The 24,510-nt window shown below is 54.3% G+C and overlaps 2 protein-coding genes and 1 long non-coding RNA gene across 26 annotated transcripts in view; 2 read left to right on the top strand and 1 right to left on the bottom strand.

Moving 5' to 3' along the window:
* Positions 1-11,869, top strand: part of AP3B2 (adaptor related protein complex 3 subunit beta 2) — a 32,870-nt gene extending 21,001 nt beyond the window's left edge. For all 4 annotated transcript variants that reach the window (XM_070570304.1, XM_070570312.1, XM_070570316.1 and 1 more), the window contains 12 exons: positions 3,281-3,467; positions 4,767-4,885; positions 5,392-5,500; positions 5,882-6,005; positions 6,427-6,610; positions 6,785-6,845; positions 7,179-7,285; positions 7,488-7,716; positions 8,128-8,212; positions 8,456-8,553; positions 11,179-11,317; positions 11,413-11,869. In XM_070570304.1, coding sequence (XP_070426405.1) covers positions 3,281-3,467; positions 4,767-4,885; positions 5,392-5,500; positions 5,882-6,005; positions 6,427-6,610; positions 6,785-6,845; positions 7,179-7,285; positions 7,488-7,716; positions 8,128-8,212; positions 8,456-8,553; positions 11,179-11,317; positions 11,413-11,563 — 1,593 coding nt within the window. In that variant the 3' untranslated portion in view covers positions 11,564-11,869. The remainder of the gene's footprint in view (positions 1-3,280; positions 3,468-4,766; positions 4,886-5,391; positions 5,501-5,881; positions 6,006-6,426; positions 6,611-6,784; positions 6,846-7,178; positions 7,286-7,487; positions 7,717-8,127; positions 8,213-8,455; positions 8,554-11,178; positions 11,318-11,412) is intronic.
* LOC139075287 (uncharacterized) lies at positions 335-24,122 on the bottom strand. 2 transcript variants are annotated; one of them, XR_011525522.1, is made up of 2 exons: positions 24,000-24,122; positions 335-372 (listed from the first exon to the last, which is right to left on the bottom strand). It is a non-coding gene; the product is annotated as an uncharacterized lncRNA (long non-coding RNA). The 2 variants fall into 2 exon arrangements; XR_011525521.1 differs by lacking the exon at positions 24,000-24,122 and adding an exon at positions 729-865.
* CPEB1 (cytoplasmic polyadenylation element binding protein 1) overlaps positions 22,828-24,510 on the top strand; it is a 94,339-nt gene continuing 92,656 nt past the window's right edge. For 2 of the 20 annotated variants that reach the window (XM_070570381.1, XM_070570406.1), the window contains exon 1: positions 22,877-23,017. In XM_070570381.1, coding sequence (XP_070426482.1) covers positions 23,003-23,017 — 15 coding nt within the window. In that variant the 5' untranslated portion in view covers positions 22,877-23,002. Of the gene's footprint in view, positions 23,018-23,080; positions 23,328-23,546; positions 23,771-24,015; positions 24,438-24,510 lie in introns of those variants that run through there. The other 18 variants (XM_070570527.1, XM_070570387.1, XM_070570518.1 and 15 more) reach the window with 16 other exon arrangements.

A 24,510-nucleotide genomic window follows, 5' to 3' on the forward strand; every position in this document is an offset into this window, starting at 1 on the left:
CTACAGTGGATGGAAGAGTCTGATAAGTTCTGCAGAATTTTTTTAAAAAAGTTAATAGCTTTTTTAGTGTTATAAAGGTAATGCATGCTCATCATAAAACATTTGGAAAATCCAGAAAAGTATTAATTAAAAGTTTAAATTAGGGGCCAGTCCGGTGGCTCGACGGTTAAGTTCGCACATTCTGCTTCGGCGGCCCTGGGTTCGCTGGTTTGGATCCTGGGTGCGGACATGGCACCTCTTCAGAAAGCCACGCTGTGGCAGGCGTCCCACATATAAAGCAGAGGAAGATGGGCACAGATGTTAGCTCAGGGCCAGTCTTCCTCAGCAAAAAGAGGAGGATTGGCAGCAGATGTTAGCCCAGGGTTGATCTTCCTAAAAAAAAAAAGCTTAAATTAGCCATAGGTCTACCACTTAGAAAAGACCACAATTAATGTTATAATATATTTCCTTAGCTTTAAAGAAATTTTTTTTGTTGACTATATATATAGTCATTCAGAAGTTATACATTTTTTTTGTTCAATATATTAATCCTTTCATTTCTTTTTCCTTCTAGTGCCTTCATATTCAGAAAGTTGTTTCCCTGTTCACAAGTTAAAATTTTCACCTATAATTTCCTACAGATTCTTTTTCTCTTTTCATATTCTTTAGTCCACTGCATTGGTTTTCTATTGCTGTGTAATAAATTACCATAAACTTAGTGGCTTAAAACAACATGTTTATTTTCTCACAATTGCTGTGGGTCAAGAGTCCATCCATGGCTTAGCTGGGTCTTATGCAAGGCTACAATTGAGGTGTTGGTCCACCTGGGTTCTCATCTGAAGACTGGCCGGCAAGGGTTCACTTCCAAGTTCACATGGTTGGTGGCAGCATTCGCTTCCTTGTGGTGGTAGGACTGAGGCCCCAGCTTCTTGCTGGCTGTCAGCTGGAGACTGTGCTCAGCTTCTAGGGGCCACCCTCAGCTCCTTGCCACATGGGCCTCCCAACATGGCCACTCATTTCTTCAAAGCTACAAGAGAAGAATTCTCTAGAGTCAGTCTGCTAGCAAGATGGAGTGTTAGATAATGAAATTGGATCAGGGGACTATGTTTCACCTCCGTCACCTTTACCATATTCTGTTGGCTAGAAGCAAGTTTCAAGTCTTGCCCAAACGCATGGGGAGAGGATTACACAAAGGCCTGAGCACCAGGAGGCAGTGATCTGGGGGAGAGAACCGTAGAGTCTGTCTGCCACATCCATCTAGAGCTTATTTTTGTGTAGTGTGTGAGGTGAGAGTGTATTTTAAATCTTCTGTTTGTTTGTTTTTGAATAGCCAGTTTTCCCAGCATGATGTAGCAGGTGGTTGTAAGGTAGTAGCTATGTTGGCACACGTTCTTGAAAAGGCGTCAGTGTTCCCCACCTAAAATTCTCCTTGGCAGCTGGAGCCCACTGGTCAGTGGGAGCCTTGTTCTGCTCTTGGTGCACTGAAGTGTGTCTCATAGGCCCTCCTGAGCAGCCAGTAATTCCTGCACAAACTGGCTAAGCGAGGTGAGGGTCCTGGTGGTGCAGACTAGACGTCATAATCCCTGGGAAATGGATCCTTGGGATGGAGAAGGGTAATGAATTCTTATAGGCAAATCCTGCTGTGTTGAGGTGGGTGGACCAGCCCATTCTTATGTTGGTTGTTGACATTTAAGGCTATAAACAGATGGATCCAACTGGTGAATGCTTCTTTCTAGAACTAGGCAAGGACTTGGGGGGAAGGGAGAGAATCTATGATCAGCCAGCTGGGAAGCCTGTGGAGGGGAACACAGTTAAACCGACAGGAGGATCAGCAGCATCTTGATAATGGACCATGTTATAAGAGCATCCACTAGACCTGGCTGGTGAGAGGGTGTCTGGCCAAAGGAGAGGCGGGTCTGTGATGAAGTCCATTGTGACGGTGTCCTAGGGGAGTGTGGGGTTCAGAGTACTTATCTGTGATGGGAACAGTGTTGCAGGTGGCACTATGCTGGAAGGGACTGAGTGGAACCTCCCTTCCACTTCAGGCCACTGAAGTCCCTGTGGGCCACGTTATGGGTAGCAGTGGAATCACAGTGGTTCTCTAGAGTTTTGCCACAGCAGCAGCTCTGATTCTGGGCCAGCATCTTGGGGCTCCATGCCTCAGTGGCATCTTCCTCATACCCCTGCTAGATTGCCTGGGTCAGCCGTGTCCAAGGCTGGATGTAACACTGTGTAACCATAAACCTCAGGAAGACCGGAGTCGGTTCAAGGCTCCCTCCGCTGGTCCCTGCTGCCCCGGGCACTCTGGCTGTGGTGACGTGAGATGTATGTACTTGGTGGCTTTGACTGTCTTGGTCATAAGAGATAGAGACCTGGATGAGGGCCGCCCTCTTATGTCAGCAAGTGGGCAGTGAGGGGAAGCAGGTTTGGGCAGGTCCAGGCCTGGATGTAGCACTGACTGGCTCCTTAACCTGGGGAGAGTCACTCAATGGCTCTGCTTCTCCTCTGTAAATGGGGGCAATAGGACCCCCCTATTGAGAAGATGCTCAGCACTAGAAGGTTCTCCATAAATGATGGCTGCCACTGACATTTTGCAAAGACAGGTTAGACTAAGCCAGGATCAGGGCAGAAATCGAGATATGGGGCCCTGGGCCATAGCTGCCATGACTGTAGACTGTAAACGCCACATGACTTCAGCAAACCCATAGGCAGCTGTAGTTTGGTCTGATCTCATTGGAACCTTTCCAGGGTGGATCATGGCCACTGAGACCCCCAGGCTGCTCAGAATCGACTATGTGCGTCAATGGGACATGAGGGCAGCCCCCGCCAAGGGGATCCCTATGTGTTTCCACTCTCTTTTTTGTCGTCTAGTTTCCCTCTGGGTGATGGAGTCTGGAAACTGTGAGATCTGGCAGAATGTTCCAGACCTCCACTCACCCTGGCACCCCAGAGTAAAGAGGTTGGCCCAGCCTGGACCTGGTTGGGTAGGAGCTGGGCCTGGGGCAGCGGAGACCACAAAGCTGAATGGAGAATGGAGTCAAGGGCCAAGAGGGAGGAGAGTCTAAAACGGCAGCCTCTTTTGCTGGTCCAAGGCAGTTGCCAAAATTAGGGTCAGGAGTCAGGGCCAGGGAGGTGACAGAAGATGCCATCTGGCACAGTGGCAGGGAGGGAGGGAAAGCTAGGTGGAGGCAGGTCATAAGAGGGAAGAGGCCAGCACTGCTTGGAGGTATTGGCTTAAAGAATCTGGTTCAGAGACCTCCTGCATCCTCACCCTCTCTGATGGCCACCTCTTGTCCCCCAGACCAAGCTGCTGACCCAGTATGTGCTGAGTCTGGCCAAGTACGACCAGAACTACGATATCCGCGACCGAGCGCGCTTCACCCGGCAGCTTATCGTCCCTTCGGAGCAGGGTGGGGCCCTCAGCCGCCATGCCAAGAAGCTCTTCCTAGCACCCAAACCAGCCCCAGTCTTGGAGTCATCCTTCAAAGGTAGGAGCTGAAATCAGGGGGAACCTTCCTGGGGAAGGGGAGGAATTGGCCAGGACCCTAGTCCCAGACCTTCCCCCGGAGGTCTCAGAGTTAGCCAGGCACCAGGCTTTTGCCGGCAGGACTTCTGGAGAAATGCCAGTTCTGCCCCCCTGGCCCAGCCCTTTTGCCCATCCTGCAGCACCAGGGGCTTTTACTCACCCACAACCATCACCAGCATCATCTCACCTGAGTTTCTGCCCCACCAGCCAGCATGGGCTCCTGGCTCCTCTCCGCTCCACTCCCCTTTCCATCTCCCTCCCTGAGCCAGGACTAGATATCAAGATTTCAAATACCAAGGGCCCAGGAATGCAGGAAGTAAAACACTGTGCGAAGGAGAGGGGTATGTTTGTAAGGGTCCTGAGAAAGCAGTTGTCGACACTCTGTGGGGCCAGCCCTGGAGGCCAGCCCCAAACCCAGGCCCTGGCCCTCAGCCTGGCCTCTGTTCTCAGGTTTGTCTCCATGACAAGGGCTCTGAGAGAGGCCAGGAGGGGAAGGTCCTCCACCTGGCTCTCTGGAGCTAGGAACGCGCACAGGAGGGGAGCCTCCTTCACAAGGTTTGGTTCTCCTGGGTGTCTTCTGGTTCTGCTTTTTCTCTTCCCTGGACCTCAGGAATAGGGAAGATTCCTGAAGGAATCCTGAGGGACAGGGCAGATTGGGAAATCTCCCAGGAAGAAGGGGAGCAATCCCTTTCTCCTCCCCAGCACCATCCCCACTTGCAAGTCTGTGTTGCTGTCCTCTGGCCCTGACTCCCTCCTACACCCTTTGGACTGCTTCTCCCTCCCCACGGAGTCCAGAGCCTGACCAGACACGCCTCCCGCCCCTTGACCCAGCCCGGTCAGCCTCTTGTTCACAGTTCCTGTCCTCGTCCCAACTAGGTGGCCTTCCTGAGCCTGGCTGTGCAGTAGCACACGGTCACCATTGCCCTGAAAGAGACGTCACACTCACATTTCTGCCTCCCCACAGGCAGACCAGAGCAGATAGGCCAGCAGCATCTCTGGGTCCAGAGTCCCCTGTGCCCTTCTCTGCAGTCTCACCTGCCCCCACCTTTCAGCCCCTGCTCTAGTTGGGTCTTTCCTTCCAGCATATGGGCCTGAAGGTGCAGTCAGGGCAGAAGAGCCATTAAGGGACAGACACGTCCGCCCCTTTCTTCTACCTAGTTAGGGAGTCCTGACCAGAATCACCACCCGCCCCACCTAGGAAACACCTCCCAGGGCATTTCCTCATTGTCACTACTGGCTTAATCTCTAACCCTGTCCCCAGACCGGGACCACTTCCAGCTGGGCTCGCTGTCCCACCTGCTCAATGCCAAGGCCACAGGCTACCAGGAACTCCCAGACTGGCCAGAGGAAGCCCCAGACCCATCTGTGCGCAATGTGGAGGTCAGCAGGGGTGGAGGGTTGAATTGCCTGTGTGTGTGTGTGTGTGTGGAGGGACAGACAGCAGGGAGCCCTGGAGTGCCTGCCTGGCCTTCCTGACACTGTCCCCACATGCAGGAAGAAGATCTCTCCCTTATTGAGACCCACGTAGGCCTGCTGGGCGAATACACTAAGGTTCCCCACCCCCATCGTGTGCCGTGTGCCCTCTGCTCCGTGTGCAGTGCTCTCTCCCACCCTGTGTGGCCCCATCCCCTTCCCCTTGTGTGCTGCACCCCTGTGCCTTCCCCACACCCCATTTCTTCCTTGGTTTGGCAGTGTCCCCTCTGTGAGCAGCACCCCTCCCCTCCACGGATAGTGGCCCTTCCCTCCCCACCATTATTCCGTCTTGGGGACAGGACCAGACAGGGCCCCAAGAAGAGGCAGGGCAAAGGAGAAGAAGGCCCTGTGCTTTTGCTCCCCCTCCCCAACCATGACTTAATGACCACGCCCCCTACTTCCCCCGGCTCCAGGTACCTGAATGGACCAAGTGCTCCAATCGGGAGAAGAGGAAGGAGAAAGAGAAACCCTTCTACTCAGACTCTGAGGGGGAGTCTGGCCCCACAGAGTCGGCAGACAGCGGTGAGGAGATCAGCAGAGCTGGGGGCCCTGTGCTCCTGCCATGTGTGTGCCTTGTGGCTGACTGTCTGAGGTGTGTGTGTGTGTGTGTATGTTTTATACAGTTGTGTGTCTAAGGGTGTGTGCAACTGCTTGCGTGCACCTGTATGTGTGTTTTTGCACCTGAGGGACTGCCTGTCCCAGGTGTGTGTGTGCTTGTGCAGTTCTCTATCTATATGGATCCATCTCTGTCCCAGGTGGTCCAGTTGGTATCTGGGGCCAGGGGCAGATCAGGGGGTTTTGCAGCTTCAGTGCTGAGTCTGAAGCTGGGAGCCCAGGGCACCTGCTCCGGACCCAAGGAGGCCTACACACAAGGAAGGGAAGCCTGAGACTGTTCCTCCACAGACCCCGAGTCCGAGAGTGAATCGGACAGCAAGAGCAGCAGCGAGAGCGGCTCTGGGGAGTCCAGCAGTGAGTCTGATAATGAAGACCAGGACGAGGATGAGGAGAAAGGCAGGAGCAGTGAGAGGTAAGAGGGGAGCCAGCCAGGTGACTGGCAGGGCTGAGGGGTCCCCTCTGGAATAAAAAGGGCTAAGACTCAGCCTCAGCCAGTCTCCTAAGAGCCCCTGAGCCTCTTCCTAAGCTGGTGGGGCCTGCAGACCCCCTAGTCAGCTCATATGATGGCTGCTGTGGCTGGATGTAGGAGGTCTCTGCGCTGGGCTTGCCACCTCCTGGGGGCAGCCTGGGGAAGCAGTCAGGGGCCAGGGGCCAAGCTGGCACAGGCTAGTTTAAAGCTCTCACTGGGGCCCAGGCATAGGAGCCCAGGTGTGGACTCTACTTGCCTAGGCTCCCACCCTCATCTCCACTCTTCAAGGCTGCCCTGCTCTTCTGGGAGGCAAGTAGGAGGTGTCCAGGCTGGGCCTGAGCCCCACTTGTCCCCTCTCCTCCAGCGAACAGAGTGAGGAGGAAGGTGAGAAGAAGAAGATGAAGAAGAGGAAGAAGGTGCCAGAGGGACAGAGAGAAGGCTCATCCTCGGATGAGGGCAGTGATTCCAGCAGTAGCTCATCAGAGTCTGAGATGACATCAGACACCGAGGAGGAGCAGGTGGAACCTGCTTCCTGGAGGAAGAAAACAGTGAGAGCCTTGGGGCAGAGAGGGGGTGGGCTCATGGGCAAGGGCCCTCCCCATCCTCTGGACCAGGCCCAGGCATCTCCCCACCATCCAGAACAGACCATGGCGTCTTCTACCCAACCCAGAACGGGCTAGTGTACTCCCCTCCCACACCTGCATCCCATTTTTCTCTTTCAGCCTCCCAGTGGTAAAAGTGCCCCTGCAGCCAAGGAGATCTCCCTGCTTGATCTAGAGGACTGTGAGTTTCGGTGGTAGAAGTCACAGTGGGAAGGAGGCTCAGGGTGTGTGACTTAGGAAGGGGCTGGGAGCTCCGGATTAGGTGCCTCAGGGCTTTTGGGGTGGGGGGAGCAGGCAGAACACCTCTCTGGACCTGAGAGGGCAGCAGGAGAACCTCCCCAGGTGTGGGGTTGGGGTCAAGGGTTGGTGTCTGCTTAGAGCCACGAGGCTGACATGTGCCTCGCTGTCCATGGTGCTGAACTGTCTGTTCCCGGAGCCCTGGGCTCCCTCTTCAATCGAAGCCAATTCCACTTTGCCCCTCCCTCATCATGGTCTTCCTCATCTACTCCCACAGTCACCCCTCCCAGTGTCCAGCCTCTGTCTCCCCCTACGGTTGTGTCCACCAGTCTGGCTGCTGACCTGGAGGGCCTGACGCTCACAGACTCCCCCCTGGTGCCCTCAGTGAGTGAAATGGGGAAGGGACTGGACTGGGGCAGGGACACGTGTCTGTGCTGCATCCCCTGGTGTGGATTTGTGTGCATGGGGGTGTGATGGAGGGAATAGCTTTGAGTCCCGTTGTTGGATGACCCTAGGTGGGGACAAGGCTGGGATAGCCTCTCTCCTTGTTCATTTCTACTCTTTCCCACCTCCTCCTCCCCTCTAGCTGCTGAGTCCAGTATCAGGTGCTGGGAGGCAGGAGCTGCTGCACCGTGTAGCTGGCGAGGGGCTGGCTGTGGACTATACCTTCAGCCGTCAACCTTTCTCTGGGGACCCCCACATGGTGTCTGTGCACATCCACTTCTCCAACAGCTCTGATACCCCCATCAAGGGCCTGCATGTGGGCACCCCCAAACTGCCTGCTGGCATCAGCATCCAGGAATTTCCTGAAATCGGTGCGGAAGGGCTTTGGACGTGGTGGAGGAGACTCATGGGCAGAGTCAGTCTTTCTATGGCTGCCGATGCCAATGGCTAGGGGCCAGGTTGAGGGGGCATAGAGCTGGCATCTAACATGATCCATACCATGGTGGACAAGATAGACTAGGAAATGAGTGAGTCTATATCAGAGCAGGAGGTGCTTGAGGCTTGGTTGTTCCAGGACTGACTTAAATGGGCTGAGGAGGGTGGGAGAAGGGTGTTTTGATTTCAGGAGAAAACCAGGAGCAGTCTCCAGGGGCCAAGAAAGCCAGGATTCCATAGAGGGGTTTTCAGCTTTGGCAGTGGAGGGGAGAATGGGTCTGGGTTCCAGACCTATCAGATGATGGTGTCTCTCCTTCTCCTCCTTTCTCTGCCTGACACCACTGCAGAGTCCCTGTCCCCTGGGGAGTCCACCACTGCAATAATGGGCATTAATTTCTGTGATTCAACCCAGGCGGCCAATTTCCAGCTGTGGTATGTGTCCAACTCATGGTGGGGTGGGAGGGTGGGCTGGGGAGCGGAGGGGTCAAAATAAACTGGAGCTGGAGGTGGCAGGAGGGGATACCTCACGTTCTGGTGGGTCTGGAAGCCATCCCAAGCCTTCAGGTCTTACCTCACTCTCTTGCTGCCTCAAAGCCCTGCCTTCAGCAAAGTGGGAGGTGAGGAGAGAGATGCTGGCCTCACTTTCTCTACCTTGTCTCCTCCCACCCTCCCCAGCACCCAAACCCGACAGTTCTACGTCTCCATTCAGCCACCCGTTGGGGAGCTGATGGCCCCTGTGTTCATGAGTGAGAATGAGTTCAAGAAGGAACAGGGTGAGTGCTCCCCGGGGGTGGGCACGGAGGGGGCTCAGCACCACCCACTGGGGCTCCTGAAGCTCCACCACAGTCATGCTGAAGGGGCCTCCACTCCTCCAGACAGAGGGATGCCTCACAGCTGTGGTTCCAGCAGAAGATTTACAGAGACCAGGACCCTTTAGTGAGGCTTTGGAGAGAGTTGGGACTCAGGCAGGCAGAAAATTCTAGGCCAGCATTCCCATTGGGGAAACATTACAAGTAAGCATTGGTGAAAGTTTACAGGAAGAGAAGAGGGAAGCAGTTTGGTTTGGAGTCCCTAGCACTGAGAGGTAGTAAGAACAAAGCTGAAAAGAATATGTTTGGTCTAGTTTCTGGAAGCCTTGAAGGCTATGCTAAAGGATTTCAGTCCTAGAATTTCAGAGCTGGAAGGGGTCACAGAGGTTATTGGGTCCAACCCATTGTTATAGAAATAAGGACTGCAGCTTTCATTTTCCTAGCCGTGGAGGAGTCACTGAAGGTTTTTGAGTGAGGAAGGGGCTGCGTTCAGACCTCTGCTTCAGAAGGAGGAATCTGGAAGGATTGGAATTGGAAGAATTTTCAGCAGGCAAAAGAGGCAAGACAGCACAAGTGGGAGAAACAGGGGGCTTCCTGAGTCCTAGCTTTAAGGTCTGAACCTGCCACTCACTTGGTGTGTGACCTTGGACTAAATTCTGCGACTAGGTCTAAGGCTATTGCAATAGATCTGATGAGAGATGCTGAGGACCAGGATTAGAGCCAAGGCAAAGAGAAGGAAGGGCTGGGGTAGGGGAGAGGTACTGGGAAGAGGGAAGCCGTGGGCATTTGCCCCAAGAAGGAGGAGAGGGAAGTATATAAGCCGACTCTAGAATTTCCGGCTTGGATGGTAGGGAGAATGGCAACACCTTTCACCTAGACCAGGGGTCGGGAAAACTTTCCTGTTTTGGGCCATAAAGTAGGTGTTTTAGGCTTTATGGGCCGTGGGTTCTCTGCTGCAATTACTCAACTATGCCATTGTGACACAAAAACAGCCATAGATAATACATAAATGAATGAGTGTGGCTGTGTTCCAATAAAATTCTATTTATTGTCATTTAAATTTGAATTTCATATAATTTTTACGTGCCATGAAATACTAATCTTTTGATATTTTTCCCCCAACCTTTTAAAAATATAAAAATTAGTGCAGGCTGTACAGGTGGCGGGCTGTATTTGGCCTGAAGGATGTAATTTGCCGAACCCCTGATCTGGAAGAAAGAAGAATGGGCTGGGCAGGGGAGGAGGAAAGATGGTGGTTAGTTTTACATAAGCTGATTGTGAAAGGCATTTGAGAAATTCAGGAGGAGGTGCTTAGTATGCAACTGAAAATGTGGGTCTGTGCCCAGGACACACTTCTGGGCTGGAGTCATGAGCAGAGAGGTGATAACTAAAGCTGTGAATATGAGTGTGATCACCCTGGGAGAGAGGTAGGTGGGAAGAGAAGAAGGCCAAGGACCTTCCTTCAGGAAAACCTGCATTCTACAGGAGAAAAAAGAGGGGAGGGATAAGAGAAGGAGGTGGGGGGAGAACTAGGAGAGAAGAGAAGGCATAAGAGTGCCTTGGGGTGGTCCGCAGGCAAGGGAGACCAAAAACCTTCAGATCCAGCACATAGGAGGCTGCCAACATCAGAGAGAGCAGGTGCCTGCCCAAGGCGGACAGATGCCAACTGCAGTGGGTTGCGGGAGAGCACAGCTCGAGGAAATGGAGTCCTCTTTGGAGGACTTTGCCATGAATGGGGAGGGAGACACAGCGTTGGCATGAGGGATCTTGCTTCTGGAGAGGACTTCTTAGGAACGAGAGACTTGAACATGGAGAGACTAAAGGAACAGGGGCAAGAAAATGTCACCAGTCAGAAATGGATGGAAGCAACAGGGAAGGGATGTCCATTCTCAAAAGGAGGAGGAAAATGGGAGAAAGAGCAGAGGGAGGAGAGAGAGGCTGAAAAGAGGGGCAGGAGGGCAGATGGAGGAGCTCACACAGCTAGCCGAGAGCGTGAGTGGAGAGGGGCAGTCAGGCCTCTAGAGTGAAGGTTTTCAGGGATGCTATGAGCGCCTGGGGCCTTCAGGAGCCCTGGCCAGTCTAGAAATTAGGGTTCCACCTGTGAGGGCTGCTGTGACCACTAGACTCTGGCCTGTCTGGTGAGGACCCGTGCCTTGGCCAGGAGTGCAGCAGCCACCAGTGATTTTGTGAGGACTCAGCCTCCAGGAGTTGGGAGGGATTTGAACTCGGGATGGAGGGCCAACTAGGAAAGACCGAAGGGTGTGAGGTCCAGAGTGGAGGAAACCTCTTAAAACTGACTGGCCACCAAGTCCACTGGCCATGCCCCAGGGGCTGGGGCCCAGATGTCTCATGGTGGGGAAGTGACAAATCAGTCTGTTCAACAACATGGACAGAGCCCTGGGTGGGATGGGGAGGCTGACAAAGGCTTCCTGAGGGAGGCCCAGGTCCAAGAGGGAAGTTCTCCCTCCGCAAGACTGGTGAGGGAGATTCAGATCTGCCCAGCCTGAGGAGAGCTTGGTGAGGATGCTCCGTGGGCATCCCCAGGTGGACCACCACAGCCTCTGCCCTCATCATGACATCTGCCCCCAGGAAAGCTGACAGGCATGAACGAGATCACAGAGAAGCTCACACTGCCAGATGCCTCTCGGAGTGACCACGTTGTGGTGCAGAAAGTGACTGCCACTGCCAACCTGGGTCGTGTCCCTTGTGGGACATCTGATGAGTACAGGTACTAGGCCACCAGCAGAGGGGAAGAGATGCCTCTTGGGCCTGGTTTGAAGGAGGGGCCCTAGAGCTGAGCCCCGTCCTCTATCTCCACCTCAGGTTTGCAGGGAGGACGCTGACCAGCGGGAGCCTGGTCCTGCTGACCCTGGATGCCCGGCCCACGGGAGCGGCCCAGCTGACAGTCAACAGTGAAAAGATGGTGATCGGCACCATGCTGGTGAAGGACGTGGTACAGGCCCTCACCCAGTGACTCCCAATACCTGTGACTTCTTTGACCCCCACTTGTCCCTCCCTCATGACATCTGGGCTGTTAGCCTCTCTCTCTCTCTTTCTGTCTCTCTCTCTCATATCAGACTCTCCATGCCAGACAGCATCCAGGAGGTCCTCTCTCCCTCTGGTCATCACCAGGTTCCCTCCCCAATCCCCCTCCCCAATCCCCCTCCCCAGGGGTTCCTTAGTGACCTGTGCAGAGGGAGACAGCAGCTGCTCCCTTCAGTCCTCCTAGCTTTCTGTAGCTATTTATGTAGCAAAATCTCAATAAAATGTCTTCTCCCTAGAAGCTGGCTCACCTTTCCTTTCTTCCGGGGTCTGACTAAGGGGGTTGGAGGGGAGAGCCGCTGAGAGCAACTGTGTGTGACCCTTGTGAATGGTCACTACTGACCTTCTGGGGAGGCTGTGACTGACTCTCAGAGGTGACTCTGCTTGGGCCCCCAAGATGACCATCTCCCAATCTCCAGGCATCTCTGTGGAAGAGACATCTGAGCACGGATGGGGAGGCCAAGCCAGAAGAACTCCTCGGTTCTTTTTAGGATCCTCTGCAAAAGTGAGGCCTCCTCCATGGCTGGCAGTCCCCTTTGGCTCCCCTCACGGGCCCATGGGAAGGAGGACTCATAATGGAAGGAATTCCCCAAATGTAACTGCGAGGTTCAAAATATGTCAACTACATCTGGATACGGGGCCTAGAGCCCGCACCTGGCTGGGGAGATGACCCAACTAGCCATCTCGGAGAGAGAAGAACAGGAGACATAGAGCGGTGCTTCCCAAATTGCCCTGCATCAGATCTCCTGGGAATTTTATTAACAGATTCAGATCAGTGGGGCTGGGGTGGGGCCTGAGAGTCTGCATTTCTTTTTTTTTTTTAAAGATTGGCACCTGAGCTAACAACTGTTGCCAATCTTCTTTTTTTTTTTTCCTGCTTTTTTCTCCCCAAATCCCCCTGGCACAGAGTTGTGTATTTTTAGTTGTAGATCCTTCTAGTTGTGGCACATGGGACGCCGCCTCAATGTGGCCTGACGAGTAGTGCCATGTCCGCACCCAGGATCTGAACCAGCGAAACCCTGGGCCGCGGGAAGTGGAGTGCGCAAACTTAACCACTCGGCCACAGGGCCGGTCCCTTGCATTTCTAACAAGATCCCAGCAACCAATGCTGTCGCTCCATGGACGTACTTGAGTAGTGAGGACGTGGACCCTCCACACCTGGGACAAGCCTTCTGGGGGTGGCCGTGGGGGCAGGGCCCTCCCTGATAACTTTCCTGGTGAGGAAAGAGGCTGAGTGAGCAGTGGTTCCAAAAGCTGCAAAAGGTGGTCTGTTAGTACGTATTCTGGCAAAAAAACCCTGTCTGTGACCAAATAAGTTTAGGAATCATGGATTTAAGTGAAACCAGTTTATTTTCCACAGTCTTCTCAGAGCCTTTACTGTGCTAATGTGTACCTTGACGCCCCCAAGTGGGGCAAGAGCTTGCAGTGTTGCACAAACTTGGTTTTGACCTTGGCTTGCTTTTGCCCTAGAGTACCTTGATTGCCTAGGTTACGAGGAACACGCTCCGGTGATAGCTGCAGATGCTGTGCCTCAGCCTCTGACCCTCCATGACCAAGACTCCAGTTCTTTGGCCATACCTCCCCACAGCCCTGCCACTAAGCATCCCTGAGCAAATCTGTTCAGGGGAAATACAGGGTGACGCAGGTGTGACCCTCCTCTCAGCTAAGGAGAACAAAGGCAGTGCCAGGGGACACCCGTGCCTCTGGCTCCGGGGACTTGCTGGGCTCTGAGGCACCAGAGAGTACCTGGAGCTGCTGCTGCTTTGAGAGCCCTGGGGCACCACAGTCTCCCCGGATCGCTGTTTTTGTCACTGTGGGTTCTGAGATGGGGTGATCCAAACGTCAAGGGCCACTTGAATGGGTGGACTCCTTCTCACTTTTGTCTCGGAATTGGCGCTGCCCACAGCCTGAGAAAGGAGGTGTGGGGCAATTTTCTAAGAAATTAGAACAAGGACCATCAAAGAATTCCTTACCAAGCCATCCTTTGCAACAAAGGCCCCAGGGTGGCTTCTGTAGGAACCAGAAGTGCACGAGGCATGTCTCTAGCATCCCACAAGGAGCTCATAGCCAAGATTCCCGGAACCTCTCAGAAGGGGCTTCCTGGGATCTCCAGCCCTGAGTGAGAGCCCAGGGCGTCAAAACCTTGGTCACACTCTGTACTGGTTTCTCTGGAATGCATCTCAGGCTGTGGGCTTAGCAATAACAACCCTTCATAAGAAAATGGGTCTTGTGCTTGTCTCAGGGGACAGGCAGGAATCAGGGGAGTGAGGTGTGAGCAGGGAGAGCATGACTCTGCAGCTGGTCAGGGGAAGGAGGGGCTCGGGTCGGGGAAAGGTGTGAGGGCTGAGCAGGCAGACGTAACAATCCACGATCGATCGTCAACCCAGGAGGTTCTCGAGAAGGGGCCATTCTGTTCTGAGGTAATGGTTGGAGGGAGAAAACCTCAGTCACAGAGGAAAGGAGAGTAGCTGCCCCAGCCTCAGCCTGTCTCTTCCAAGACTCCAGGTCCACGGCCAGACCTCCACAGCCCTGCCATGTCAGCATCCCCAAGTCTCTGCAGGGGCCTGCCCACCGCACACTGGTCTACCTTCCAGAGAGATCAGACATGCAGGAGCTGGGCGGGCCAGGGGGGCCTCGCTGCCCCACAGAACATTTTTCTTTCCAACCCATATCATACCCTGTATTTTGTCACTGACCCAAGTCTTTGCCACCATAGTGACACTTTGTCCCAGGGCCTCAGGGGCCTGGTCACAGGCTTCCTGGATCTCATGTGTCCCATGAGCAGCATTGATGGGGCAGCCAGGGAGCTGGCCTAGGGTGTGGGATTCATGTGGGGCCCTGGACCACAGAGCAGACTAGGAAGCACTCTTAGGACCCTGCTGGTATGCAGAGAGGGTTGTGGGGAGGGGGGCAGAAGTGGACAGAAGCACAGGGACTGGCTCAGAGGCAGATAGTGCCCCCTGCCAGGGTCGTAGAGCATTATTGCAGACCCAGGAGGTCTGAGTGTAGTCTGAGCCTGAACACAGGCCTGGACAAGTCAGAGGACAATGAACTCAGTGAGGGGCTGGGAACGGGAGCCCAGTCCAGGATAGCTTCAAAGTGGTACCCTGGCAAATGGGTAAGAGAAATGGCTTCAGTTTCTGGCCAGGCTGTAGCTACAGCTAGCTGCAATGGTTGGGGACCAGATCCATCTAGGGACACTAAGGAAGCCACTATAAGGCCCCCAGGGGTGGGGCATTAGCTGTGCCCACACGTGAACCCCCATCTAGCCAGCCACTAGGGTAGTCCCTGTGCTAGTTCAGCTCCCTCTGCTGGGCACCTTGAGGGTCACCTCCTCCTAGCAGAGCCTACAGATCAAAGGGATGGGCTTTGGGCATTTTGGGCATGTAACTCAGTGTGACAGGACTTTCCCTGGCCTGACTGGGAAAGGAAGGGAAAACAGGAATATTCTGACCCACGAGAAGGCCTGGCCCCTGGAGAGCCAGCACCCTCATCACCAATTTCTTACCCAACTCCCCAGGAAATTCACGTCCCTCTCAGTCATTCCCATTTCTGCTACGGCTCCACATGAAAGAGGGAAAAAAAGAGGCCTGCCTTAGGTCCCTTCTTCCTCATCAAACATTTACTGAGCAGAAATGTGTGCCAGGCATTCAGGTGAAGAAGCTACAGGCTAACAAACAACCAGGACTGAGGTGTGAACCAGGGAGGGATGGCTCAGCCTAGTGGGTCCCATCGCACTCCACCAGCCTGCAAGTGGCTACAGAGTGTGCAGGGTTGGGAGAGCCCCAGCTCAGGGTGCGGGCAGGAGGGCTGGGGGAGGGGGTCCTCAAGGAGATGAGCTGGGTCCTCCTTCTAGGACTGCCTGGTCAGCTTTGCCTCCCAGGGTCAAGAGAAGGTCGGTGAACTAGTGCCAGGAAGGGTGAAGCCCAGGATGAGTGTGGAGAACAAGAGGGTAAGAGGGGCAGGCCCACAGGGAAAGCAGCACTGCATACCTTCTTGGCTCCTCCGCTTGATGGTGCTGGTCTGACCCCATAGTCTCTCCCCCGTCCCCATCCCACAGATTTGTCTACCAAGAGAGAAATCAGGGCCGCACTGTCCGATCGTGACACTGGGAAGCCCATCCTTATTGCCCCATTACTGCAGAGGATGCTGTGGAGTCATTGAGGCCTCGCAGTGGGACCTGGGACAGTGCTGAGGATGGTGAGCAATGCCAGGGATGCCCACTCTGAATTCACTGGTCACTTTTTTCTTTTTTTTTTTTTTTGAGGAAGATTAGCTCTGAGCTAACTACTGCCAATCCTCCTCTTTTTGCTGAGGAAGACTGGCCCTGAGCTAACATCTATGCCCATTTTCCACTACTTTATACATGGGATGCCTACCACAGCATGGCTTTTGCCAAGCGCTGCCATGTCCACACCCAGGATCCGAACTGGTGAACCCCGGGCCACCGAGAAGCAGAACGTGCGAACTTAACCACTGTGCCACCGGGCCAGCCCCTCACTGGTAACTTCTTATCCTGGTGCCAAGGACCCTCCAACTTTAGCCCCTTTTCAGATCTTCCACCCCAAGATTCCACCTGAATGGAGAGACCCTACAGCTTCCCTCTGGTACCTGGAGAACAGAGGTTGGCAATAGCTCAGAAAGAACACTTCTCTTCTGTCCTGTCTCATGAGTCCCTGTCTTTGAGACTAATTTAAAAAAACCTTTTAAGTATAATATTCATATAGATAATTGTACAAATCACAAGTGTGCAATTTGATGAATTTCATAGAGTGAATAAGTTGTGTACACAGCATCTAGATGAAGAAACAGAGCACGACAGCCCACCTCCCTCATGCCTCCTTCTGGTTTGGGGCATTTTCTTATCAGAAATCAGAGGCAGAGATTACAGAGCTCTGAAACGGTTCAGCCCCAGAGTCCAAATGGCAGTGTGAGTCCAGAGGTGAGCATGGACTTGTGTCTGGCAATGCCAACACGGTGGCATACGCTGCTCTCTGGGGCTACTCAGATGTGTTATCAACAACCCCAGCGGCAGGGGCGGGTGTGTGGAAATAAGTGGGGTTGTCTTCTGGTTTTGACTGAGGGAGAATGTGAGGGAACAGCTCTGGAGAAGAAGGAGTTCTTGAGGGCTGGGCAAGGTGACCTTGATCTAGGCCTTGCTGTGCCAGGACCCCAGCATCTGCACTGCAGATGGAAGATGGAGAAGGGGCTGGGAGAAGGCGAGGCGAGGGCCTTCTCACTAGGACCACTGCAAGATTGAGACTCTGGGGTGCTGACAAGAGTAGCTGCATATTCTCAAGTAAATCCCTAAACTGTTCAGTTTCCTTGGCTGCAAAACAAAGGGGAGGGCCACTCAGTTCGCATGTCCCTCCTTGTGCGGAGACTCCAGGCATCCTGCTCTAACCTATTTACAAGTGTCTCAGGACAAGCTTCAACTGTGGTCAGTGTGATGGCCGACCTCCAAGATGGCCCCCCATGATCCCTGTTTCCTGGCATTCACACCCTTGTGTCATCCTCTCCCACATTTTATCAGGGTTAGTGAGTGTCAACAATAAGATACTGCAGAAGTGATGGTATGTCATTTCTGAGATTAGGTTATTAAAGCTCCTCCACTGCCATATCAGTCTCTCTTTCTTTCTCTCTCTGGTCATTTACTCTGGAGAAAGCCAGCTGCCATGTCTTGAGCTAAAGCCAGCAACACTATGGAGAGGTCCATGTGACGAGGAGCCCAGGCTTTGCCAGCAGCCACTTGAGTGAGGCAGGAAGCAGATCCTCCAGCTCCAGGCACAGCTTCAAATGCCTGCAGTTCTGGCTGACAGCTTGACTGCAACCTCGGGAGAGATCCTGAGCCAGAACCACCCAGCTAAGTCATCCTTAGATTCCCGACTCTCAGAAATGCTGTGCGAGAATAAATATTTGTTGTTTCAAGCTGCTTAGTTTTGGGGTAACTTTACAGCAATAAATTAATACAATCCAGCCCTCGACCCATTTCCTGGGGTGTTGGAAGTGTCCTCAGAGGGAGCCTAGGCCCCCAGCTCTGGCTTCAGAGCCACATTCCGTGTCACTGGTGTGCTGGAGCTGGCTTGTCCTGGCTCATGAGTGCCCACTGTTACACTTTCAGGAATTTTGTGAGCTGGCTGGTGTCACATTCGTAGTTTGAAATCAGCGATGGTGGGAGTATTTATGCCACAGAAATAGGTGAATACTACAAATTACTCCCCTCCCGACAGGCAACTGTCAAACATTTACCAGCATACCACTGGCGTTAATTACCTCCATCCCTTCTCTCTTTAAAAAATTATGATATTTAAAGATAGTAAGGAATAAAATAACCACTAGTGTACTGATTACCTGGCCTAACAACTAAAACACTTATCAATTCGGTCAATACCCTTGTACTCCTCATTTCACAAGCTCTCCCCTCCTCACCCGAAGTACATCACTATTCTGAATTTTCTGTTTATCAATGCCATGCATTTTTTGTACTTTTACTACATACAGATATGTTCCTAAACAATATATAATATTGTCCTTTGCGACGGTGGTGTACTGGATGTTTTAAAATTTTATATAAGAGGCATTATAAGGTATGTATTCTATGTCCTGCTTTTTTAGCTCAATATTGTTTGAGTCACCCATGTTGATACAATCAGCTTTATTTCATCTACTTTTCCTTATACACATGTAGTATTGCACTGTATGACTATACCACAATTTATTGATCCACTCTCCTGTGGGCGGGCATTTAAGGTTGTTATTTATTTATTTATTTTTGCAATTATGTATAACACTACTCGGTATTTTAACTCATGCCTCTTTTAACACGTGTGAAAGTTTCTCTACCATGTTTTCCTAGGAGTGGAATTGCTGGGTCCTAGAGTGTACACATCTGCAACTTAACCACATAGCCAAATTGCTCACCAGGATGGCTATACTTCACATCAAGAATGTTCACAGCACCTTTATTCAGAACAAGTCCCCAAACTTTTGGAGACAATCCAAATGCCAATCAACAGGAGAATGGAGAAACAAATCCTACACAATGGAATACTACTTGGCAATAAAAAGGACTGAACTACTGCTAATGCAACAACATGGGTGAACCTCACAGATGCTGGACCGAGCGAAAGCAGCCGCAGGCTTGTATGAAGTTCTAGAACAGGCAGAATGAATCTGTGAGGAAAACAGTAAGAGTGATGGTTACCTCAAGGAAGGGAGTGTAAAGTGGGAAGAGGCATGACGGAACTCTATGGAGTTCTACAAAGATTCTATGCCTTGATGTGGGCAGCAGTTACCTGGGTATATATGTAGGTAAAAAAAATCATCAGGCTGTATACTTAAAGATTTGTCCACTCTTTGTACCTTATCCTCAATTCAAAAAATGCAGAAAATAAAAGCGAAAACCAAAGTGATTGAGCCAGTTGACACCGTCACTGGCAGTCATTCCACTTGTTGGGTAGTGAGACTTTTTCATTTATCTGAGACGTGTGAATGGTACCCTACTGTGGTTTCAGCTTCATTTTCCTAGTTATTGGTGAGGGCAGACATCTGGTGATCATGTTTCTTGGCCATTTGGGTTTCCACTCCTGACAACTGCCTGTTCCCATCTTTTGCTCATTTTTCTATAGGGTTGTCATATTTCTTCATTGATTACAGAAGTTCTCATATAGTCTGGAAACTAGTCCTTTGTAACAAGATCACATATTGCAAATATCTTCTTCCAGCCTCTGGCTTGTCTTTTTAAGTTTTAAACATCTTTTGATAAATCAAAGTTTTTAATTCCAATGTGGTCAAATCTATCAATCTCCCTTTATATTCTGTGCTTGCTGTTCCTCGTTTGCAAAATTCATCCACACTCTGAAATAATAAAAATATTCTCCCAATATTTCCTTCTAAAAAGTTTCCAAGTAATTCTTTTCACATTTTTATCTTTAACTCACTTTAAATTTACATTTGTGTACGATGAAAGGTGGGGCTGATCCACTTTTCTTTTTTTCTTTTTTTAAAGATTTTATTTTTCCTTTTTCGCCCAAAGCCCCCCTGGTACATAGTTGTGTATTTTTAGTTGTGGGTCCTTCTAGTTGTGACATGTGGGATGCCACCTCAGCATGGCTTGATAAGCGATGCCATGTCCATGCCCAGGATTTGAACTGGCGAAACCACGGGCTGCCGAAGCGGAACACGTGAACTTAACCACTCGGCCATGGGGCCAGCCCCTGATCCACTTTTCTTGAATCCACTTTAAAAGACAAAAAAACAAACAACATGGTTTCTTCTGCGCAGGCTTGGGAGAGCTGAGCAGAGGCTGTGTGCTGACTTTCCCTTGTGGTCTTGAGCTGCTAAGTGAATCCCCCTCTGATCTTTCTCAACCAGGAAAACTATTTTCTCCCAGCAGTCTCTTTTCTTCGTTCAGCTCTCTGCCTGCAGTGGCAGCACTGAACACCTGAGCAGATAAAAGACTACAGAGTCCCTCCTGCCCCCCGGTACATGCATTTAAAACTTAGTGCAGCCAATTACAGCTACCCTTCAAACCTGTATTGTAAATCTGGGACTTGACTGCAGAGATGGTGCCAGGCATAGCTGGGCTCAAAGGCTGTTTGTTGACTGGGAGAATGGATAATGCTGCCTGTTTGTTCCTGCTGCTTCTGCCAGGGACCAGCTGTGGGGGCTTGACCAAGTCATTTAATATCTCCACCTCTGCCGCTTTCCACACCCTGCCCTGTGGATTGTGGACACCTTCTAGTCCTTCTTCCTGCAGGCCTGGCCAAGTGTGTGCAGACAGCAAGGACTCACCCATACCTGAGGCCATGACTGTATTTGGACTCAGCCACCCTTTTCTTCACCATCTACCATCCAGGGTTGGTCAGAGGGAAGCGCACATGTGAGGATGCTGGCCGTTTTGTCCTTATCTGGTTAAGACCTCAGGCTCTGAAGCCAGAAGACTGTCTGGATTTAAGTCCTTGCTCTTCCACTTCTAGCTGGAAGTGCTTGGGCTAGTTACTTTACTTCTTTGAGCTTCAGTTTCCTCATCTGTAAAATGGGCTAACATAGGTCAAACACTCAGAACTGTGCCAAGAACATAGCAGGTGCTCAGTGAAGATCAGCTAATTATTATTATTGCAACAGAAAGTTTAGGAAGAGGGATTTGAGGCAGCAAAATTTCAGTTCCAAGTCACTTTCATTTTCTTATGGCTGGGAGTTTTAAAACATGAGAGAGCTCTCAGACACCTGTTCCCTTGGGCACCATTCCAGGTTTCAGATTCTTATCTTGCTCAGCTTTGGGTCAGGGAGGCTCACGGAAAAGATCACAAGTTGGCAGCCAGAGTGTTGCACGGTGCTCCTGAACACGCTGGGCTTGGCTCTTTTAATTAGAATTAGTGACCAAACTTAGAATTAGGAAGATTTCACATGAAAAAAAGCAAACAAACTGTATCGCCAGCTTGTCTTGAAAGATCTAGCTGGGCTGGGACCTCATTCCTGCCCGGTGACCATCAGCTAATTGCCTTTTTAGATGTGCCGTGGGCCTCCTTGGTGCTCTCATCCACCTTCACTTGGCTCCTGGGCTGTATGTAGATAGCTGGGTGTGGCGCCCCCTGAGAGGACAAGTGGGATATGCCACCTGGCTGCAGTTGTCCTATGCTGTTTGTGGGCCAGGGTGAGACCCTGGAGTGGGCTGCTCCTGGAGAAGAAAGGGCCCCAGGAAGCGCCTGGCGTGGGAGGGTCCCAGAACCAGAGGGTGGGATTCCTGGGTGGCTGGAACAGGCCATCTTGAGGAGGGAGGGCAGATGGCTAAGCCGCTCCTCTGGAGGGGAAGAGAGGGTGGAGCAGTTGATGGCTAGGGGATGCCAGGCTCCCTCTTGCCCTTCCCCTGTAGCCATCACTCTCTGCCCATAACCTCAGCAACCCAAGGAAGCTCCTGCATGAGGATATTCTGTGGATGGAGACTGGACAATTCTCACTGTCACTGAGTCCTCCTGTGGATTTCTACTCCAGCATCTGTTCTTACCCGCACCACCTTCTTCGGTTAATCCTTCTGAAACACTAGGCTAGACCATTGACTTCCTCTCCTTCCACTGCCTCAGACAGAAACCTACAGTTACCTGTCCCCCTCCCCTTAGCCATTAAGTCCAGGCCAGCCTCACCAGCCCACCAGGAAGGCAGCAGCGAGTCTCCCCAACTGCCAGGAGGAGTCCTGAGCATAGTAAGCGCTTTATAAATACTATTACGGTGACGAGGTAACACCTGCAAAACGCTCAACAAATGCTGATCCCTCTCCTCCTCACTCCAGTCCCTTGTCTACCCCGTTTCTGTGCAACCTCTGCCAAGTCTCCAGCAACATCTTAAAGGAGACCTGATACTGCCATTCTCCTGTTTACAATTCTTAACAGCTCTCTGCTGTCTGCAAAATAAAGGTCCTTCACAAACCGGGCCCAGGCATCCCTCCTGCGGGACCAGCACGCACTATCCTCCGTCCTGGGATGGAGCCGCTCCAGCCAGTCCTCCCTCTCGCCTTTGCTCGGTCTCCCCGCCTGGAATGCCATCTCCGCCTCTGCGCTGCCCTGGGGCTTCCGGCCCGCTCCTGCCAGCCACCTCGGGACGCCTTCCCTGACAACACCCCGCCCATGGTGGTCTCTCTCGCCCCGTGGCCCCCGCCCTGTCCCTTGTTCCCTCTCCGTGAAGCTTCCTATCGCAGTCCGGCAGCAGCGTCGGAAGCGGTTTCCCCAGGGAACTACGGTGCAAAGAGGAGCTCTCATGTCTTTGGAACTTTCCGGAATCCCCGGACGCCCTCGCCGCCGACCCCATGCCAGCACCCAGAACGGCGGGGCTAGTGTGAGCGGCCTGCTGGAGCCGGGGGAGGCGGGGGCGCAGGCTTGGACCGGGGCGCGCGCGGGTGGCTCTCCTCGGGGCTCCCTGTAAGAGGAGGAGCGTGGGCACTAGAGAGGACTTTACTGACAAAGCGCATCGCAGGGGCTTGTAAAGAGTGCCCCATTTCACAAGAGGTAAACTGAGGCCCAGAGGACACAAACTTGCTCAGGGTCACTAGGCGAACACCGTACTCGTGCTTGGCCCTTCGCCCTCCCAGGGCGTGGCTGCGGCAGCAGCGGCTGCGGCCCTCGGCTGGGGGGCGGGGGGCGGGGGAGCCTCGGCCCGGCCCGCCGGAGGGGGCGGGGCTCCGGGCGGGGCCGACACAGGTGCTTCGCATCCGGCCGAGGGGCGGCCCCGCGGGCTTTATAAGCGGGTCCGCGTGCGGCGCTGTGCGCGGCTCGCTGCAAAAATAGTGCCCACGTGTCTGCACGGCCCTCGCCGCGCCGGCCCGCCGCCCGCCGGCCGGTCGGTCCTCCCGCCCGTCCCGCAGGGCCACGCCGGCCCCATGGCGTTCCCGCTGGTAAGAGCTGCACGCCGCCCGCCGGGGCGGGGCGGGGCCGCGGGGCCGGCCTCCGCAGCTAACGGTCCGCGCGCAGCCTCGGCGACACCGCGGCACCCCCGCCCCCGCGGCCCGTGCGCGCGAGTCCGGGCGGGGCGCGGGTCACGTGCCCGCGGGCTTGGGGCCTCGTGGAGGGTGTGTGGCGGGGGGCAGGGAGCCTCCTCGTGACTCAGGGCCTTTGGGTTTAAAGGCGCCGCGGCCCTCCGGGGGCGGCTGGGGGGGACCTCCACGCTGCGCTGCAGACTCCCGGAAACCTCGAGCCTCTGTCCAGGTGGGCGCTGACCGCACGGAAGGGCGCCCCCGCGCCCTGGAACGCTTCCTTCTCCCGCAGCCGTCGCACGTGAGCCCCGAGCTGCCGGCACTGGCAGCTCACGTGCCTCGCAGCGCCCCACGCGAGTCTCGCTCGTCCCGAGTGGGCGGCGGCGGGGGGCGGGCGGCCCGGGGGGGTGGGGCTGCCGGCGGCGAAGCCCCCCGCGCTGGGCCTGCAGGCGCCGGACAGCGCCACGACGGCAGTGGGCGCGGCTCCTTTAAGGCGGAGGGATCGGGCCCCTCGTGCGGCCCGCGCGTTTCCCCAGCCCGGGGAGGTCACGTGGCTTCACACGTCCGATTAGCGCGGAGCTGGAGTTGCGGGGCGAAGTTGGCTGGGTGGGGTCGCGCGCGCGGTGTCCCGGGCGCGAGCGGCTGGGCGTCGCGCCGGCAGACCGCTGCTGTGAGGTGGGTCCCAGGGGCGCGGGCGAGTCCCTGCAGGCTGCGGCGGGGCGGCGCCGGGCGCGGAGAGGCGTGCACGTGGCCTCGGTGTGCCCTTCGCTCCTCAGTCTGGGAGCCGGCGGGGGCGGGGGACCCGGGCTCGGGTCTGTGGGAGCGGGGGCCGGGGAGCAGGCTGGTCAGGAAGGCCTGCGCCCGCCCCGTCCCCGGGGTCAGGGACCGAGGAGAGGGCGCTCACCTCCGGCGGTCCCGCTGGCGGTTCTCGCTGGGCTCTTTCTCGCGCGGGGCTCTCTGGGCGGCTCGGCCCCGAGTGTGGCCGCCCTCCCGCAGGGCCCGGGCCAGCCGCCGTCCTGGTGCGCGGCCCAGCGCTGCCCGGGGCCCGGGCGCGCGTGCGGCTCTGGGGCGGCTGGGCCCGCAGGCCGGGGCTCCGGGCGCGGTGCGCTCGGCGGGCGCGCGTCCTCTCGGGAGGCCTCCCTGGGAGGCCGCCCCCGCGCCCTGTCTCGGCGCCCCTCGGCCTGCGTTTTTCCCCGCAACTGTCTCCCTGGCTACCGGCCCGCCTCTCTCCTGCCACCTGAGTCCAGTGCTCTGCGTCACTTGCGGGCACCGGGGGCCAGTGGGTCGGAGCTGGCGTCCTGGAAGGCACAGGTGTACCGCCTGCCTCTCGCCGGCCCCTCAGGTGACAGCGCTGGCAGGTGCCAGCTGGAGCGCGTCCCACCGAGGATAGTTTCCACGCGGAGGCTCTGGTCCTC

Source organism: Equus przewalskii, chromosome 1, assembly GCF_037783145.1.
Source record: "Equus przewalskii isolate Varuska chromosome 1, EquPr2, whole genome shotgun sequence".
Classification (NCBI taxonomy): domain Eukaryota; kingdom Metazoa; phylum Chordata; class Mammalia; order Perissodactyla; family Equidae; genus Equus; species Equus przewalskii.